General features: G+C 41.0%; 1 protein-coding gene across 4 annotated transcripts in view; it reads right to left on the bottom strand.

Moving 5' to 3' along the window:
* ARID2 (AT-rich interaction domain 2) overlaps window positions 1-19,251 on the bottom strand; it is a 101,456-nt gene that overhangs the window by 71,489 nt on the left and 10,716 nt on the right. For 2 of the 4 annotated variants that reach the window (XM_083399275.1, XM_083399273.1), the window contains exons 2-4: window positions 18,927-19,206; window positions 18,653-18,746; window positions 17,447-17,544 (exon numbers count right to left, since the gene is read on the bottom strand). In XM_083399275.1, coding sequence (XP_083255401.1) covers window positions 17,447-17,544; window positions 18,653-18,746; window positions 18,927-19,018 — 284 coding nt within the window. In that variant the 5' untranslated portion in view covers window positions 19,019-19,206. Of the gene's footprint in view, window positions 1-17,446; window positions 17,545-18,103; window positions 18,372-18,652; window positions 18,747-18,926; window positions 19,207-19,251 lie in introns of those variants that run through there. The other 2 variants (XM_083399274.1, XM_083399276.1) reach the window with 2 other exon arrangements.

Below are 19,251 nucleotides of genomic sequence, written 5' to 3'. Positions count from 1 at the left end.
CTCACAGTGATCCTAAGTAAATTTATTTGGAAGTAGGACTATTGTTTCAATGCAAGTTCATTTGAAGTAATAAACATGAAACTTGATAATAATCACAGTCACCGTAAGGTGCAAGGCAGTCTTGCAAGGCAGAAGAGTCTTGTGAGTGAGCTCACCTTGTCCCGCTGTTTAAAAAGTGTGGCATTGGGAAGAGAGGAACCTGCCAACCCACTGAGACAACTCCACTGCTTCTGTGAAGTTCTGAACTCCTTGCCCTGAGTTTGGACTCCTTAGACCATTGCTTCTAGTCTGACTGGCCTCACCTTTCCTGTCACCTAGTCTGAGAGCCGATGCTCAGCCCCTCTCTCTTGTCTGCCTCAATAAAGGTTTATTCTGTACTCTTAAGGAAGAGGCTCTGTCATCATGGGCTAGACAGTAGTGAGGAAAACAATAAAATAATATCTCTCATACACTATATACAGTGGTACCTCTGGTTACATACTTAATTCGTTCCGGAGGTCCGTTCTTAACCTGTAACTGTTCTTAACCTGAAGCACCACTTTAGCTAATGGGGCCTCCTGCTGCCGCCGGAGCACAATTTCTGTTCTCATCCTAAAGCAAAGTTCTTAACCTGAAGCACTATTTCTGGGTTAGTGGAATCTGTAACCTGAAGCGTATGTAACCCGAGGTACCACTGTACTTTACAAACCAACTGATTTCATAGAGACTGTATATAAATAAAAAAAAACTATAGCTTGAGCTGAACAACTCGATTACAATAATAATATATTAATCACAGTAAATTGCTTCTAGGACTTATTTTTTAACATTCTGATATTGTATATGCTGATTACAATATAACATAAATTTACCCATTGAACCCCCCTCCATTTCTTGTAATGCAATATTTTATGCAATATTATTTCCCAGGGTATCCAGCATTAAGCCCTCTGGAGGTTGAAGACTACAGCTTTCATCATCCTTGATTATTATGCTGCTGAAACTGATGGGAGTTGTAGTTCAAAACATCTGAAGAACACAATGTTAGCTGTCTCAGTTCTCTGCCATACATTCATTTCCTGTCTCCTAAAAGTTTTTATATTTTTTCCATAAGCAATGAAATCTGATCAAATATATCCATCTCTGCCAAAAGCTCCTAGTTCAATGCTGAATATTTTTCCTGCCAATCGTAAGTTGAAAAACTCAGCAAATTCATTAAATGGAAAGTATTCTACAAAAACTTAAAGAAAAATAATAAAGAGGGTAAGAAGTTATAGATTTGTCTAGTAGACCAGTCTCATGCCCCTGGTCAACTAACAAGGCCCAAGAACATGTCATCTTACTTTAGTTGGTTTCAAATTTACAATGTAGCAAGTTGAAATAAATACAATGTGATCCCACAGATGTTTACAGTACAGTACTCAGAAGTATGCTTCACTGGGAATTATTTGTAGGTAAGTGTGTAGGTAACCCAAATTAGTTTATTTGCCATATTTATAGACTGCCCAGATGCCCCAGGACAGAAATGCACAAAAAAAAAAGAATAATAATATTAAAGACCAAGCAACATAAATTCCATACAAATAAAACAGCAGCAGCAGCAATAAGAATTCATTCCATTCTATCTCACCTTTGCCCAAAGACAGAGCAACAATGTGTGCCAGTTACATTATCAACTGTTGCTTCAATGATATCACTACCCAACTGGGCTTATCCAACATCTAGGATAAACCTTTCACCTAAATTTTGACATTTTGAAATATCAAAACACTAAAAAGCCTTGCTAAAATCAGGTGTGTGTTTATATCTATATTCTGAAAACAGGTTTACCATCAAGAAGCCATATCATAATTGATAAGAAATGTTCAAGGGAAGTAAAATATTACTAGATTCAAAATATTTTCCCACTATGCCTAGGCAGAGAGAAAGGAACAACTCCCCTCCAAATGACTTAAGAGCCTGAGACACCATAAAGATTAGGATTGAAAAGCATGGGCTATAGTAGTAACAATCCCATAAGTGCATGTTCAGACAACAGCAATCTTGAATATTTGTGAGATCCTGGTAAAGCCATAGTTTGGCTTTCCATTTTACGCAAACCAGGCCTTTAAAAAATAACTAAGAAGTTGTCTCAAGAGGCAGTATGTTGCTCACCACTAATTTCTTCCAATCAAATGGTTGGTCCTCGTGCTACAAGAATACATGTCAGCTGGCACTATGAAGCCACAGTGGTTTTTCATTTGTTTTCCCCTATCAGTTCATGAAGAAAAAAATGCTTCCAGTCAAAACTTTAACTAGGCTCACATGTGCAGTTATAATTAGCATGCTGCTGTCCTATACCAATTAAGTTGTGACAGGGGGCTCAAAGACAGGCTATGCGGGAAAGATATCCATTCTTATTCCATATAGGCAGAAATATCACCCATATTTGGGAAGCATGTAACAAATCTAATTCAATGCTTTAGAGAGTTAACCTAAAAACAAAAATATGCAAAAAGGAATAATTCATTAAATCACTCCTACAATGTGTATACTCTAAGTCCATTTTCATGCAAAAGAATGGCTCGTGATATGTCCAGTGTAATTTTATGTCCCATAGTCAGTAACATTTTGCCTGCAATTTGATTTCACAATTCAGTAGAACCTGCTTTTAAACTACTGCCCTATTTCTTGGTTTAAACTCTCCTTTGTTAAATTTCATACCGTTGATCTCAGCTACATCTACCTGTAGTACTCTAGTCAGCCAATTTTCTCTAATGTATTTCCACTTTCACATTTATGGAAGCTGCTCTCATGCTAATAACTACATAATAAGCCCAACTACACATATTAACATCTTTTCACTAGGAAACGTTGCTAGACTTCTAATAATTTTGTTGTTCTCTTATGGTGCTGTACAAATTTGTCCCCAAAAAAACCTGTACAGTGGTACCTTGGGTTACATATGCTTCAGGTTACATACGCTTCAGGTTACAGACTCCACTAACCCAGAAATAGTACCTCAGGTTAAGAACTTTGCTTCAGGATGAGAACAGAAATCGTGCTCTGGTGGCGTGGCAGCAGCAGGAGGCCCCATTAGCTAAAGTGGTGCTTCAGGTTAAGAACAGTTTCAGGTTAAGAACGGACCTCCGGAACAAATTAAGTACTTAACCCGAGGTACCACAGTACTGGGGAAAAAGTAACCAGACACCGTTATTTTGTTAAGGCGAAACTGAGAGACTGGGACAGCCATTCTTGCTCTTCGAATTTTGACTTGTTCAAATTCAACTTGTTGCTTTACAACAAAATTTGGATATGTAAGGATCCCTCAGCATTCTCCTCATCTTACCTCCACGTGCTCCATCGCTGGAGGCACTCTCATCTAGCCCTGCTATGCTGTAGGAAGTGAGCCAGACTGGAAGGAAAGTGCTACAAGCAATAAAGCAAGGTAAGGTCAGCTCTCCATCAGCAATACAAATGGTTTGCTGAAAAAATTTAGACTCCTGCTCTCCCTGCTTTAGACATTAACAGGGCAGCTGTGAACAAACGAACATGGCTGCAACCATGACATATAGAACTTCAGCTTCAACTTTACAGATTCTCATACAAGCACCTTTAGTTTGGATTTGTATCCCAGGAACAGAGACGCAAGGCCCCAGCAGTGAGGAACCTTAAGCCCAATGACTAAATTCAGCCCTCCGATTCTCACCATCTGGCCCACAGGACTCTCCTCAGCTCACAATCCCTCCACTGCCACACTCCTCTCCCCATGTCACATGTCTCAATGGCTCTGCTTTGCACCCACAAATATTTTCACCTGCCTGGAGTGGGTCCTTGCTTGCCTGGATGGAGCTTAGAGAAGTGTGTGTGTAGAAACTAGCCTACTGTACAAAGCCCAACCTCCTTCATTAGCAGTGTTAGAATCTCAGATATATAAGCTAGGTGCCAAGTGGATCATAAACTAGGGTTACAGTTGCCAAAATGGAATGTCTAGCCGCCATTTTTGAGCAAGACGGCTCCAGTGTCTTATTTTTCAAATGATGAACTGACTGACTGATTATCAGTTCAACATCTGGCGAGTTTAGATGACCACCTTGAGCTAGGTGAAGAACTTCGATTACCTGAGGAAGAAAGGTCACTTTATCCAGGGACAGTCAACATATATACTGCCCTATTTCTACCTCTTTTTCTTAAGAATATTCTTCACAACTGTGAGCAGGACAATGGGGTAGCATAAGTGAAGACAAGCTACAACAATTAACTATAATGTTGTCCATTCTCAGGCTGCACAGAATAAGCATTTTGGTTCCTGAGATTCATTCTGATTGTGCAGATAAAATATAACCAACAGAATTCTACAGGATGTAGTATTAGTGTGTGAAAACAGTCAACATCCAATGATCCCCAGGCGTGCACCTTCAGATGGCAGGCGCCATCCTGGCACCCAGGCATCTTCACTTAGTCGCAAGTGGCAGATAAAAGGTAAAGCTAAAGGAACGCCTGACCATAAGGTCCAGTCATGACCGACTCTGGGGTTGCGGCACTCATCTCACTTTACTGGCCGAGGGAGCCGGCGTACAGCTTCCGGGTCATGTGGCCAACATGACTAAGCCGCTTCTATTTTATCTACTTGCACTTTGATGTGCTTTCGAACTGCTAGGTTGGCAGGAGCAGGGACCGAGCAACGGGAGCTCACCCCATTGCGGGGAGTCGAACCGCCGACCTTCTGATTGGCAAGTCCTAGGCTCTGTGGTTTAACCCACAGTGCCACCCGTGTCCAGTGCAAAATGCACCTGGTACCTGGCTAATTTTCAACACCCACTGCTGGTATAGGGCCCATGGAAGGAAATGCAGCCCTTGGGCTTATAAGGTTCCTCACCACTGAACTAAGCTTTGACCTAATGGTAAACACTACACTGACCCAGACTGCAACTATCACACAAATAACCACGCTATATGCTGTAAACCAATTGATATTTCTTATTCATAATGAAAGTCACATCATGAATGGTTTGGAATGGAGGGGGGATATGTTGTTTACACTCCTGATTTACACCCATCAGCAATTAGGTCAACTGTGCCCTCAAGGGGAGGAGAATTCTAGGATCAGGGTGCAATTACTGAGAAGGCCCTATCTTAAGTTCAAAGAAAATGAACAATCTAGGTGCCCATACTGTATAATACAAGGGGGTGGGCACTCTATCAGATATCTAGGTCTCAAGTCACTTGGGTCTTTATGTTTACATCAACACCTTAAAACTGGGTCTAATCAATTTAATCTGTAGTGCAGACATGTAAAGGGTCACAAGAAAAAGTGTTACATCCCTTATTTCATGTTACAATGGATTCGTGTACATCACTTCAAACTACAGTTATGTTCTCAAAGCTTACATTGCTTCTGTCTATGTAGTACTGTGTATGTACTCCATGGAAGGCAGAGAGTGGGGATTAAAGTATTTGTCCTTCTACCTCACACTGCCTATTACCTATTACTTGCAAAGTGTCTCCATTTCATGCTTGGAGAAAGCGTGGCACTTTACTTACTATTATTAAATGCCTAAAGATGCTAGGTCAAGAGCAGGCCCTGTCAACAGCCTTGCAATCTAAATGAAATGTTAAATATTGAGTGAAAGGGAAAGGAGGGAATAAAGTGAGGATGAAGAAAATCAAGGTGGGTTGTCAAACATTTTATTTCAAAAATATTACTATTTTTGACAACAATTCCAGCAGTATGCCAGCTACATCCTGCCAGGTACATTTGCAAGATCAAACTCCACCATAGTTACTACCAGTAGTTATAACTACTGAACTGTATAAGAAACTTTTCATGTGCAACATGGCACAGTACCATTTAAAAGTATCACCCCTGTGATGCAAAATCCTTTATGTTCAATCCTATTCATGTCTATATAGATTTAAGCTGCAGCAAATTCAATGGGGATCACAGACCAGATAAATGGATATAGGATTGCACCCTTAAGGGCTTGTCTATCTATATAACCAAACACCATGGTTAGTAAGAAAACAGGTACTACTAGCATATTCCCTTCACCCACTGTTCATTTACTTCCTCCCATGTAAATTAACTTTTAAACGCCAATTGACACAAAGTAGTGCGATTACTATGTTAGTCACCAGTCCCACCAATGCTACCTAGATGCACTGACTAGGAACATTTTGCCTCTTGAAACAGTACATTACATGTAGCAGACAACAAGTTCAGAAGAGCCATCTTTAACTACACCATGGATTCCTCAAATACATTTACTGGGGATGTTTGCTTCAGCCACCGAAGCATGGAAGCAGAAGTGGCAGCAGGCAAGAAGAGATTAAGCAAAGAGACAGGAAGCAGTGAGGTGGCAGGGGCAGAGAATATTGTAGCACAAGCAAGAAGGAGCAACTCATAGAAATAAGCCACATACCATAATGAAACGCATACATTCTACCTGACCACCAGAACACAGTCTGGGGCACAGGGCACATACAGGTCAATATAGTGGTATTCATGCACTAGATTTTTAATAGGCAGAGGGGAGAGAAGCAGTCTGAAATCAGGAGACCAACTACTGAAAGGGGGAGTATTGTTTTTGTTTCTTACTATGTTATGCATTTCTGTGTTTTATATTTGTAAGCCGCCCTGTGATCCTCTGATGAAGAACAGTATAGAAATTTAATAACAACAACAAGGACAACACCAATAATATATTCAATTTCATGCTTGAGTCCTGACATCTCTATCCTGGGTAAATGTGGGGCTGCTTTTATTAAAATGCATATATATATATATATATATATATATATGCGCTATTTTCAGTTCATATACCACAGACACATTATAAAACCACCTGCTTTATAAGGGCATTTGCATGATGCAGAAATTCACTGTAGGATCAGGATTTAACTTTGCACATTTAAACATAAAGTTCATTTGACAATGTATTACTCAATTCTTAGCTAACCAAATCCAATGTTCCATACTAAAGAATTTTATCACTATGTCCTCAGTTTAGTTCTATCATTTTTACTATTATTATATCTCCCACAACTTTCTTACTATAATCTTGTTTTTCCTAAGTTTTATATAGTAAACTGCCACTGGAAATGGTTAAACCAAGTTCAACTATAATAATTCAATACTGTATTTATATTTTAGATTTCCCTAAAAAATAAATCCACACTTATTGCTGCAGGTACAAAATGAATACTTTTTTAAATGAAAGCAAGTGATTTCTATACTCAATAAGGTAGGGGTGAGGGGTTTGTTCAGCCTTCCAACTCTCATCAGTCTTAGTCAGCACAACCAATGGTCAGCGATGATGAGAGTTGAAGTCCAACAATATCTGGACAGCCACAAGTTAGCCACTCCTGTTGCAAATCACATAGCTGATTTCCTACAATCCCTTCCCAACCCTGAAACTGTTCGCTTATATTTATTTTGATCAACCATCCACCTATCAACTCAGTTCTTTTGCAGAGCGTAAGATTAGGCTCAGGGAACCCAGTACAAGAAGACGCATGCCTGCTTCCTCTGTTGTGGGGAAACTGGGCTTGCCTACAATCAAAAAGTCACTGTTTACTGTTGCTTTGTTGTATTTGTTGGTAGAAGACCACTTTTGTTACACTGTTTTGAGTTGCTGCATCAATGCTATCAGTAATATTATTTTAACAATTTGTATACCACTTAAGCAGTTGTCTCTTGAGTTGTTGCTTTTGGGGAGAAGCAAAGTTGGCTTCCAACCTAAGGGTTACAGAATGCTCAAGCTGGGAGCTGAAGCACTGGATTTTTGAAAGCAAATCTTAGCTTCATCTTCATTCTGTTGGTGCTGTAGTGGCTGTTGCAATGCAGAACTTCTACAAATTCAGAAGATAAATTCTGGCTGAAGGCTAAGAGTCCAATCCAAGATGGATACTTTCAAGAATGAACAGCTCTCTTTCCCACCAAATCACAGTACTAGCTGCAATTTTGCACTAGCACAGCAAATGCCTGGGACACTATTGCTGCAACAACTAAAGAAAGTAATACCACCAGTGCAACTGTGCCAAACATGGCTTTTCAAAACAAGACTGAAGAGTGGCAAAGGAAAACAATCCTCTCCGTATTAAACTAATGTTAACACCAAACCACAAAGTATTAACAAAGTGACGTGTTGAGCACCCTAGTCCACAGAGAATTGCTAGTACAATTGTGCCAATTCAAAACATTCCTAGGACCAGCCACCGAGCCACAAAAAATTGAAGTTTAAAAATGTATGGCTAATGAATCAGAACCTGATAATAAACATTCGTCTGTAGTCTCTGATTCTCACCTGCAGGCCCACAAATGGAGCTTTATGCATGAATAAGTTAACAACGCTTTATAGGGCTGGCCCTCAATAATCACCACATTAAAAACAAACACGAAACACGTTTAATCCGGAAACCTTCTCCCAACCTTCACATTCCCATGCTATTATTATTTTTTACCAAATAACAAAACATGTAAAAGCATGCTTCCCAGCAGCACTGTTTCTTTAAAATCCTTCATTTATTTGTAATCCTTCAACTATTTGTAATTCACTTTGCTAATATAACTGAGCAAATCTTAAACATCAAACCTGAAGTCCAGTTCAGCGGAATTATATTAACTGCTGCTGCTCACATCACAAGAACAGGTACAGTCCATGAATGGTTACTGACACTTTGGCTTCTGACTGCTCACTACACTTCCACAAATCATAAAATTACCACATCTGCCAGGAAGTGCAATGCAATATATTTAAACTAGAACCTCTTTTATTTAACTTTTTAGGTGGGAAACAGAATGTAAAACTGAATTTTTAAAATGCAGAGAGCATCCAATCTTCTACATCCAATTTTAAATGAAGCTGAAACCCACTACCTCATTGTGAGAATGCAACTGTCAAAGTAAAAAGCTTGTTCATATTAATAAATCTCTCTCTCTCTCTCTCTCTCTCTCTCTCTCACACACACACACACACACACACGAAGAAAGCGAAATCATCTATAAAGAGGAATGTGTTGAAAATTCAGTGAGGTGTTTGATCATCTTGTAACATGTTGGAAATCTGATGAGGTTACTGAAGCAATTTTCATACACACACGGTTATTGGCCTGAAATGTTTGGATATTAAAGGACACCTTGGTCAGTCCTTCTCATTCTAAGCACCTGCTAATGAAAGCAATTTTAGGAAGAATTGTTTAGTTTAACACTAATATGATGCAATTAAAATACTGAAGTCCGGAGCACGTTAATATGTGGTCATTTGTTTAACTTCTTAAAGACGTGGTCTACATAAAAACCAATTCACAAGCTCACTATATGTATACCAACACTCCTATGCTCAAACTGCACTGGCTGAAGGTATATCAGTGTGGGGTCTTGATGCATACATGTTGTCAGGGATATATTGAGAAATTCTCAGTGCTTGCTCCACCAACAGAGGGTCCAAATACGAGTGGCATTAGGAGCAAGTCAGGGAAGGAAGTCCTAAACAGCTTCAGGCCCCTCTCCTGGTTATTACGCTGGTAAAAGGTTATGCCAGCAAAAGTACTGATCTGATTTAAAACAGCCCCAATTAACTCACACTGTCCTCACTCTGTGCACACTATTGTGACAAAGCATAGGATTCTGAATAACTCTGCACTCAAATCATAGCACACCCAGACCTGTATATAAAATCTCTTCCACAGAGCCCATAACACTATATGATGTACACCAGGAGGCTATATTTCTCTGGCCTCCTGTCAAGCATACAAGGGGATTCTGATTATGGGATCTATGGAGAAAGGACACTTTGCACAAAGGGCTTTAACTCAGCAATATGTTATTCCTCTACTTGTTGTTCTAACACTTTTCTTCCAAGAATCTTTAAATATATTTTGCCTCAGGACACACAGACAAGATTCTGAGTTTGACTCCTTCAACTAGAGGTGAAGGGACAAATCGCCCTACATGGGAAAGGAAGGAAAAGAAGAGTCTATGATTCAATCCATGACTACTGAAAACATTTCAGTCTTTTATGTGCTTCTCCCTGCTCCCCATGAAAACAGTGCCCCGGTTATACTGTTTAACTGTTGGTTGCAGTGCCTTTCTGCACTGTATAGAAAGGGGTAGGGTTAATGCCAGGGTCTCTGATCCAACCATTGCTACTACTGCCCAAACACTCTAGATGACTTTTGCCCTGCAGGATCACAGTAGAACAAATGGACATGCACAGAGTTCCCCTTCAACTACTCTCATGGGAGATGTGATTATATTTTCAGTCATTACACTCTCCACCAGGCAAAGTGAAGTTGAGGCAAAGGAACTGGAAGAGACTAGATGACAGCACCCAGTATTAATCACTCATTAGTTTCTACTGAGAATCTAAGGCAAGGCCGTGTGTTGCAGATGCTATTGCTGATTCCTGTCCTGGGATCACTAGCCTTACCTCCCCACAAGCAGCCCTCCAACAGGTGCAGAGGAAAGGGTGTTCCCAATTTCCAGTGTCATAAAGACAACTAGTGAAGCCTACTGCAAGACCAACAATTGCCAGCCTTCATGTTCTAGCTGGACAACTTTGCAAGATGTTTGACAGATGTTTATGTAACAGTTGAAACCATACACAGCAAAGGGAGGCAGCGATAGGTAAATGCTACTTGTTACTCTTCTGCTTATTATCATAAGCATAGTAGCCCTACTGGAGTAAGAAGGTTGGCAACCATAGCCATTTACCTGCTTCCACAACTGACTCCACTGCCAATGTTCTTTAGTGAAAGCATTCACTTTCTCAAAGCTGTTGTTTGTTAGTTACTGAGAGCTTGTTACTGCAGTTTGTCTTCCTGTGGGTTGTTTTTAACTTTGTACTGTATAGGATTCTGGCTACACTACATACTACACTGACTTTATATGGGGTAACCTGGCAGCCAGCTTGATTGCCTGGTAAAGCCAGCTTTGTCAGATGCTGAGATGGACTGACGGATGACAAGTATTTAAGAGCAGTTCTTTCTGTGTTGTTAGTAAATGCTGCTAGTAAATGCCTCAACAGCATCACTTAAAAAAGTCACCCCTTAATTTCCTTCAACAGGTTTTGTAATAAGGCGAAAAAATCCATAGACCCTAGTGAAAGTCTGGTTTTCATAATTGGTGCCAAAACAAGCTTTTTAAAGACACCACAGACTTCCTTAACAAACTTAACTCTATTAGACAACTTCCACAGGAAACCGTCTCAGCAACTGTGGAAATAGAATTATTATATACAAACATCACAATGACGATGGGCTCTGGCATATCATGACTACCTTCCCTGACAAAGAAATACAGTCAACATCACCCCACATTCACATATCATCCTCTTTACATACTATTGTTTCAAGTTGAGTTACCCATCCCTCCAAACCCACAGTACCACAATGGGTACATGTGCAACAACATATACCAACATCTTCATAGCAGACTGTGTAATATGTGTTTTAACTAGCATTTAACCCAGTGGCATACCTCAGATACACTAATTATGTTTTAATCATTTGGACAAATAGTGAGGAACTGTTTCAGAGATATCACCAAAATATCACCTACTGCCACCCTACAGTCAAGTTCTGCTTCATCAATTCCACAGCAAGTCCAAGAGGCTTGGTGGTTTAGACCACAGTGCCTTTGCCTTTACCATCTATTCCATACAACACACCCTGGATATAGTACAAAAGACATCTGAATACGAGCTTATACAGAAACTAACCGACCACTAACACCTACTTCCATGGCACCAGTTACACCGACAGTGCATTCAGCTGACTGTCTGTAAGGATCTGTTTAATGAATGAATGAATGGAAATTCCTGCTTCACACATAACCCTATCCATGGTTTGGTGGATCATCTAAACCATGCACAAACTATGGTTTAATTACTGCCAACAAACAAGAATCAGAAGTCATGGTTTGTTGTTGGCTAAGGAACTTTTAGTTTGTTTTAACTACGGCTTGGCATTACATGTGAATCCGACACCCTTCCTTAATTATGGTTTGGACATCCTACCCCAGATGCCCACCAAGCTACAAAGATGACTATGGGGTGCGGCGCTTATCTTGCTTCAGTCTGAGGAAGCCGGCATTTGTCTGCAAACAGCTTTCCGGGTCATGTAGCCAGCATGACTAAATCACTTCTAGCGCGGCAGGAGACCGTGACGAGTGCCAGAGCACACAGAAACGATGCTTACCTTCCCACTGCAGCGGTACTCACACTGGTATGCTTTTGAACTGCTAGGTTGGCAGGAACTGGGACAGAGCAACGGGAACTTACCCCGTTGTGCAGATTCGAACTGCCAACCTTCCGGATCAGCAAGTCCAAGAAGCTCAGTAGTTTAGACCACTGGGAGTGAGTGCCGTTACAAAGGAACAAAACAAGAATAGTTGGAAATCAAACAAAGCTGGGTTTGTTTCACTGTCTGTGGGACTATGTGTGGTTAATATGTGGTTTCCTAAACAAACCATGGATCACTGTTATGTACAAACCAGGCCATAGGCACCAATGCAACAAACCAGATAAATCTTTTTCTTAAAAGGAGAACACTGCTAACAATGCAATCTATAGCATCTAGGATTCCTATGAATGCCACTCTACAAATCACAAAGTGGCTGTCCTAAAACTCATTAATCTGGATGGACAGAGAAAATAGTAATTGTGTAAACCAGTGTCTCAACAGCTACCATGGATTTCTTCTTCCCTGTATAGTATCAAGGAAAACACTAAGGTGCATCACTTAAAAATGTAATTTCCATTGAGGTGTTTCCTTTTAAAATACAAACAACCACCCTTACATCTATGCTATTATTCAGTCCCTGTATGTATATGATGAAGAGGACTTTAGGCCATGAAAGTTAATGCTTTTGAAATGCTGGGTTTTTATACCACCTTTAAAAACTGTGCTCTGTTAGACTTTTCTGCTCAGAAGTAAGATCTACAGCTTAGGGACTGCCACAGATAATGCCTCATTAAGATTACCTCTCCCTGAACTTCTGAGGCTCATACAACTACCAAGAGGACTCCCTCATCTTAACATCTGAGAAGGTATGTAGGGAAGTAGAAAGCCTTCCAAATATTTGGGGCCTAAGTTCTTGCTTTAAACAATGAGTAGCTTGGGTCAGGTCCAGAAACAAACCAGCAACCAGTGCAGCTCTTTTAAACAGGAGTTATGGGAGCTGTAAATAGTAGCCCAGCCAATAATCTGGCTCTTGCATTTTGGAACAGTTGAAGGTTCTGAGTTGCCTTCAAGGGTAGCCCCACATAGGGTGCATTCTAGTAATCCTATCTGGAAGTTACTAGAGCACAGAATACAGTGGTCAAGTCATATAAACAACTATCTGGGCATCTATTAACTTTGTGTATAGCTTTAGCACCAGCTGACTGTCTGAGACTGGATGCCCACATAAATGTACAAGATGAATAGAAAAGTGACAAGTAAATGCCTTCTTAAGTTGTGAACAGCGATTCCCCAGAAGTCATTTACACAGGTTTACAGATCCTCACAGGGATAATTTCAGGACGGAAACAGTAAGTTAGATGTTGTTGTTATATCAGAATAAAGATGTCAGCCATCTTTCCATTATTTCTTCAGAGGCATCCACATATTCACTTGCCAGCTCTCAAGGAGAAAGATTCCCAAGCCCTCTGTCAGCCCTCTGACAAAGTGGGAATCCAGCACCAAACAGCTCCCTGCTCCACTGTAGGTTCTGAGTAGATCATGGTGTCTTAGTTGACCCTTGTGGTCCCTTCACCTTCAGTAATAATAACAATAATAACAACAACAATAATAATGTATTTGTACCCTGCCCTTCTTACTAGGTTGTCCCAGCCACTCTGGACAGCTCTACAATTCTATGTTTCTACTTTCACCATACCCTGCACAGATGAAATACCGTACCAGCCTCTCAAGCCCCTTTGCATGCCAGAGAATACAGGGGAAGACACTGGTAGCTACTTTTTTAATGGCTGATTAGTAAGCCAAGCCAACATTTATTCTACTATCTGTTTGCTATATTCTGCCCCTTCTCCAAAAAGCTCAGAGCAGAATCTACCTCAAAGGACTGTTTTGAGAGAATGTCTGTTAGAGGGTGAGTGTGGTACAATGGTTAGAGTACTGAACTATGACCTAGGAGACTAGGGTTTGAATATCCAGTCAGCCATGATGCTCACTGGGTGACCTTGGGTGACTAGCCAGTCATCATTTCTCAGGGTTGTTGTGAGGATGAAATAAGGAGAAGTAAAATAAATAAAAAGGTTAGGCTAGGTTTAGCTAACGTGAAACGCCTTGCTTAGTGCCAACCAATTTTCTCCATAGGGAGAAGAAATTTTAACATGGGCTTCCCATATAGAAACCCAACAGGTATCACTGACTGATACCTGTTGGGTTTATTTATACACTGGCTGTATTACCAATCTTACATAAATAACACTAATTCGGCATTTTAAAAAACAGTGAAGTATTTAAAAGCAAATTATTAAACAAGATTATTGCACATAGGACTCAATCCACCTTACTTAAATGATTAGATCAGTGTTTGATGGATACTAAGAATTTTAAAGAAATTTTCCTATTCAGTATCTGAAAAAGGAGATTTATCTCTTCCAATTATTATTTTCTTCAAGCTTCTCCATTTTTATTTTAATGTCTTCATTTTCTGCCTCCATCACACTCCCTGGACAACTGCCTGCACCTCCTTAGGGAGACCTGCACCACATGTAAGCCAAAGTCTTCTATTCCCATTTCACTCTAAACAACTAGAAATGCCAAAATCTATGCTTCTGTTACCACAGTGTCCATAAGGCCATGTGTTTGTGAATACCTTCACATAGATAATTGTCAATGATCACACCAATATCTGCTTTAAGACCCACTTGAGGGCTCACAACATTTTTGTTGTTGCAGATACTACATTTTTCAGTGACTGCAACATGAAACACAAATACTGTGTGATCACAGAATTGTAGAGCTGGAAGCGACCCCAATGGTTATCTAGCCCACCCCTCTGAAATGCAGGAATCTTCAGCTAAAGCATCCATGGCAGATGGCTATTCAACCAGCAGATGTGAAAAGGTTCCTCAGCAAAACACAGACCTATTAGCAGCATAGCCACTATTGCAGTCACGTACTTGAACTCACTCTCCTGCACTGATCATACTAGTCTGTCTGGACTAGCAACACCCACCCTGAGGACTAGTCCCCTTGTGGCTTACAGGTGTGAAGCACATCAATTCAGTATACCTGGAACTTGCAAAATCATTCTGTCTGGAAGGATACTTCAAACATGCTCAAATCATGAACAAGAAAAAAGCAAGGAAACATCTGGGCTGGTGCGTGGGTGGGGGAAGGGTTTGATAATGTTGACATTGGTTCAAGAATGGGCTAATATCTGCCCCCTCATGAATATGTTAATAAAACAAAGACCAGTGCTCTAGATGAAAATCTGCAGTTACAAACCAGTGTATGTCCACATATCATGATTGAAAAAAGATTTATACATCCCTACAAGGCAAAGTCATAACATGAAAAAAATCACAACGCAAGTGATCTGGGGCCAAAGTTGGGAAGGTAATTCTTTATAGGTAAAAGGTAGGTCTGGAGACTTTAAAAGCCAGATCAATCACCCTTACAAAGTTCAATTATAACGAATAATTGTATCAATCATAGGATGCTCATACTATACTCATTGAGAAAATAAAAATTCTTCAAATTCTCTTTTTTAAAAAAAAGTTCTGAAGTATTATGAAAATGACTGCATAAATTCAAAAACAATAATTATTTATGCTTATGAGCTTATCATACAGTCATCAGCAGATAAAGTTTATTTTTGCCAATATGTTAGCAAAAAAAAAAAAAAAAACCCACAAAGAGATCACAGTCATTTCCTAGTGCAGCAGTGGCACATATGTATTTTAACAAGGGCCCCCTAAAAGCAAAAACAATACAAAACTAGATTTTTAAGTATGTCCAGGTGTGGGTCTGCTGAAATGAATATCAGGAATAAAGAGATTACATGATCTAACACATGAGTTACAATGGAATCTTATACATGCCTGCTCAAAAATAAGTCCCAGTGGGGATCTGGGTATAGGACTGTATTCCTAATAGGAATTAACTCTGTGCCACACTTTGGCTGCAGTTTCATTTGAAACTTGAATAATATGGGAGAATTACAGTGAAATCTCAAGAGAAGCATGTACTATGTTTTTTGATTAAGTGTATCTCTATTAGCTTTTTCCAGTACTTAATATCTTTAACAAACCCCAAAACATCCTTAAAAATATCAATATCTCCTTATCCAAATCCTTTAGAAGTGAAGATACAAATTAAGGGTGCACATATGCACTTGTAAACAAGAGATTTCTTGTTATAGTCAAATTTTAACAAAAGCATATGCCATCACAAACATGCATACAGCAACTTTATATTCCAACTGATTCTGCCTAAGGATTTCCAGACTTCCTTGTAACTCAATAACCACTTCTACACTGTTGCTGTGACTCTACAGCTTTAAACTGGAAGTCAATCTAGGACAACCAATGGAAAGTGCACCTGCAAAAATTACATTTCTTAATTCAGAGTGCTAAATCCCCTACAGTTAGATTTTAAAATTATTAAAACTTGCCTGTCACAAAACAGAGCAGACTGTACCTACACTAACAGAAAAATGAAAATATTTGCATCTTAAGTTTAAATTATAAACTCAAAATATTAAACTTGTTTAAAATAAAATAACAAAAAATTCACATAGATTCCTTGACACAAACATCTACAAACATGGGCTATATATATTTGTATTATTTGAAAGACAACATCATATTACAATTACTACAATTCCATTATAAAATATAGAACTTCAAGTAAATACTACATGAAACCATTTATCAATTAAAATTGCTAAAGATTGGGGGGAGGGGAAATCAAGTAACAGCAACAGCATACTTCAGAAATCCCTTAATAGAACCAACATTTCAAAAATGCAGCCCCCTCCCATATTTATATGTAATCCAACGCATACCTTCAGCAATAGCAGTCTTTGATGACAAAGAATGTATACATCTACCATTTATTTTAAAATACATAATTGTAAAACAACATTCCATCTTAAAAAACAGACAAGCAATGTCACTTAATTATTTTGCAATTAAACATTGAGTTGCTAAAACTAAAATTAATTTGCTTCATATAGCCAGCCTTACTGTGATATCAGTGTTAAATAACCAATAAAAAGCTTCCTACAACTACTATTTGTACACACTGGGCATCAGGCAGAAGTAAATAAAAAATAATGCAAATCCAGAAACATCATAGCCTTTAACAAAAGCAAAAGGCACTTTCAACTGGCAAGAGACACAACAGCAATTTTAAAAAAGAAATGTCTTAATGAAGGAGAAGATATTGTGTATTTTTCACACCCTAAAAAGAGCAAAATGCTACTACCCCCATGTTCCACACCACTGCTGCAGAAGTCCTTATCAACACTTACCGCAAGTAATACTGTTTTAAAGCGAAGGCAGCGTTAGAACAACTTCTGGGAAAGTTAAACTCTTCTACAATTTCTCCCCACTGATTCTTCTCCGATACCTGTCAAAAACAACACACTGAGATGCACAAAAACCACACACATGCACAACGTCGTCGCTCGCCACCCTCAGAAAAAAGGGCTGCCATGAAAAACCCAAGAAATGTGAGAAAGATTTGTTTCCATCGGATCTGGGATCCCTATTTCGCCCTGACAGGCAACCGTGGCGATCCCATCTCGCTCCTCCCCTCGCATTTTACAACATTTATTTTATTGGGGAGCGAGAAAAGGCTTCTGTGGGGTTGTGGGTTTTTTTGTATTTCGGTGTGGAGAGGTTTGTTTTTGTCCTCGCTGCCTGGACAATAACCAATCGGGAGTCTCTCCGGCCGCCTTGCTTTTAAATCCTCCCGCGGCCCGTTAAAAAAAAAACAAACCCCAAGAAGTTGAAAAGGAGCCAGGCCGAGTCGGGATGGGGGGCCGCCCCCGCCGGCCCAGGGGTGCCGGGGCCCCGTCCCGCCGAGCCCGCCCGCCAGCTCCCGCGACACACAGAGGCCTTTCTTTTGAGGCCTACATTTTCTGTCCCTAGCCTTGAAGCCTAAAGATGGCTATTTGATTACACACCGTCTTGGCTGCCCCTTTTGTTATTCCTCTCCGGGAAGGGCTGGCGGGGCAGCGCCTGGTCCCCCCCACGGCCGCCGGGATCATCTCCGAGCCCGAGCTCCGTGCCGATTATCGATGTTAAACATGCCCGCTAATTTTGAGTTGCACTAAAACTGCACTCAGAGTCTCCTCTCTCTCTGTGCGCGCGAGGGAGAAACACCACACACACACACAACCCGCAAGCGGAAGAAACTGCCTCACACACGCCGCCTTGCCCGCTCTCTCCTGCCCTCCAGGAGACGTGGGGTGATAGCAGCCCCCCCAAAAATAAATATCTAGAGGGGGGGACCCTGGGAAAAGCGGCAACCCCCCCCCACACCCCGGGCTCCAGCTCTCCGCCGACAAGGCCGAGGCACCAACCTGCCTTGCCTGCTTCCTCCTTCCCCTTCCCCCCCTTCCCAGCCCGGCTTGAGGGAAAGACGGGCGCCGACCCCCCCAGCCCGCCGCCGGGGCCCCCGAGGGCGGCGAGAGAGTTGGGGGAGGAGAAAGCGAATTAAAACTTCCACTCACCTTCCCGAATCCGCCTAAAGTGGTGACTCGGGTGTAGAGAGCGTGCAGGTCCAGCTCCTTCCCACCCACCACGGGGATCTTCTTGAAAGGAGACCTGCCGAGAGAGGGGAGAGCGCCACAAAAACAACTTGTCAAGTCGGCCCCCCTTCCCTGCCCTGGCGGGGGGCCGCCTCGTCCTTCAGGGAAGGGGCTGGAAGTTAAAATCGGCCGCTTCGCACAGCCTCCCCCCGCCGCCACCATCCCCTTCCATCTCCCCATTTTCCTTCTCGCTCACCCTCTGCTGTGGTGAAACTGCCGCAGCTCGTCCAGGAAAGCCAGTCCTTTTCTCCGATGGTCGGGTTGGTTTTTCCCGGTCGAATTTGCCATGTCGGCCCCCCGGATTAAAAAAAAAAAAAAAAGGAGGTCGGGGGGGGGGGTTTGTCTCCTTAAGTGGAGGGAGGGGAGAAAAAAAAATCCAAGAGAAAAACAACAACAATCCGCGGCTCCTCCTCGCCTTTTTTTCAAGAGACCCGGGTTCCTCCTGTGCTCGGCCGGGGATCAGCCATGGAGAGGGACTTGTTTCGAGAAGAGAGAAAGGGAGAAAAAGTTTAAAAGGAATA

The sequence above is a fragment of the Podarcis tiliguerta genome, assembly GCF_965153285.1.
Source record: "Podarcis tiliguerta genome assembly, chromosome: 10".
NCBI classification, from domain to species: Eukaryota; Metazoa; Chordata; class Lepidosauria; order Squamata; family Lacertidae; genus Podarcis; species Podarcis tiliguerta.
This window is presented reverse-complemented; position numbering and strand designations above follow the sequence as displayed.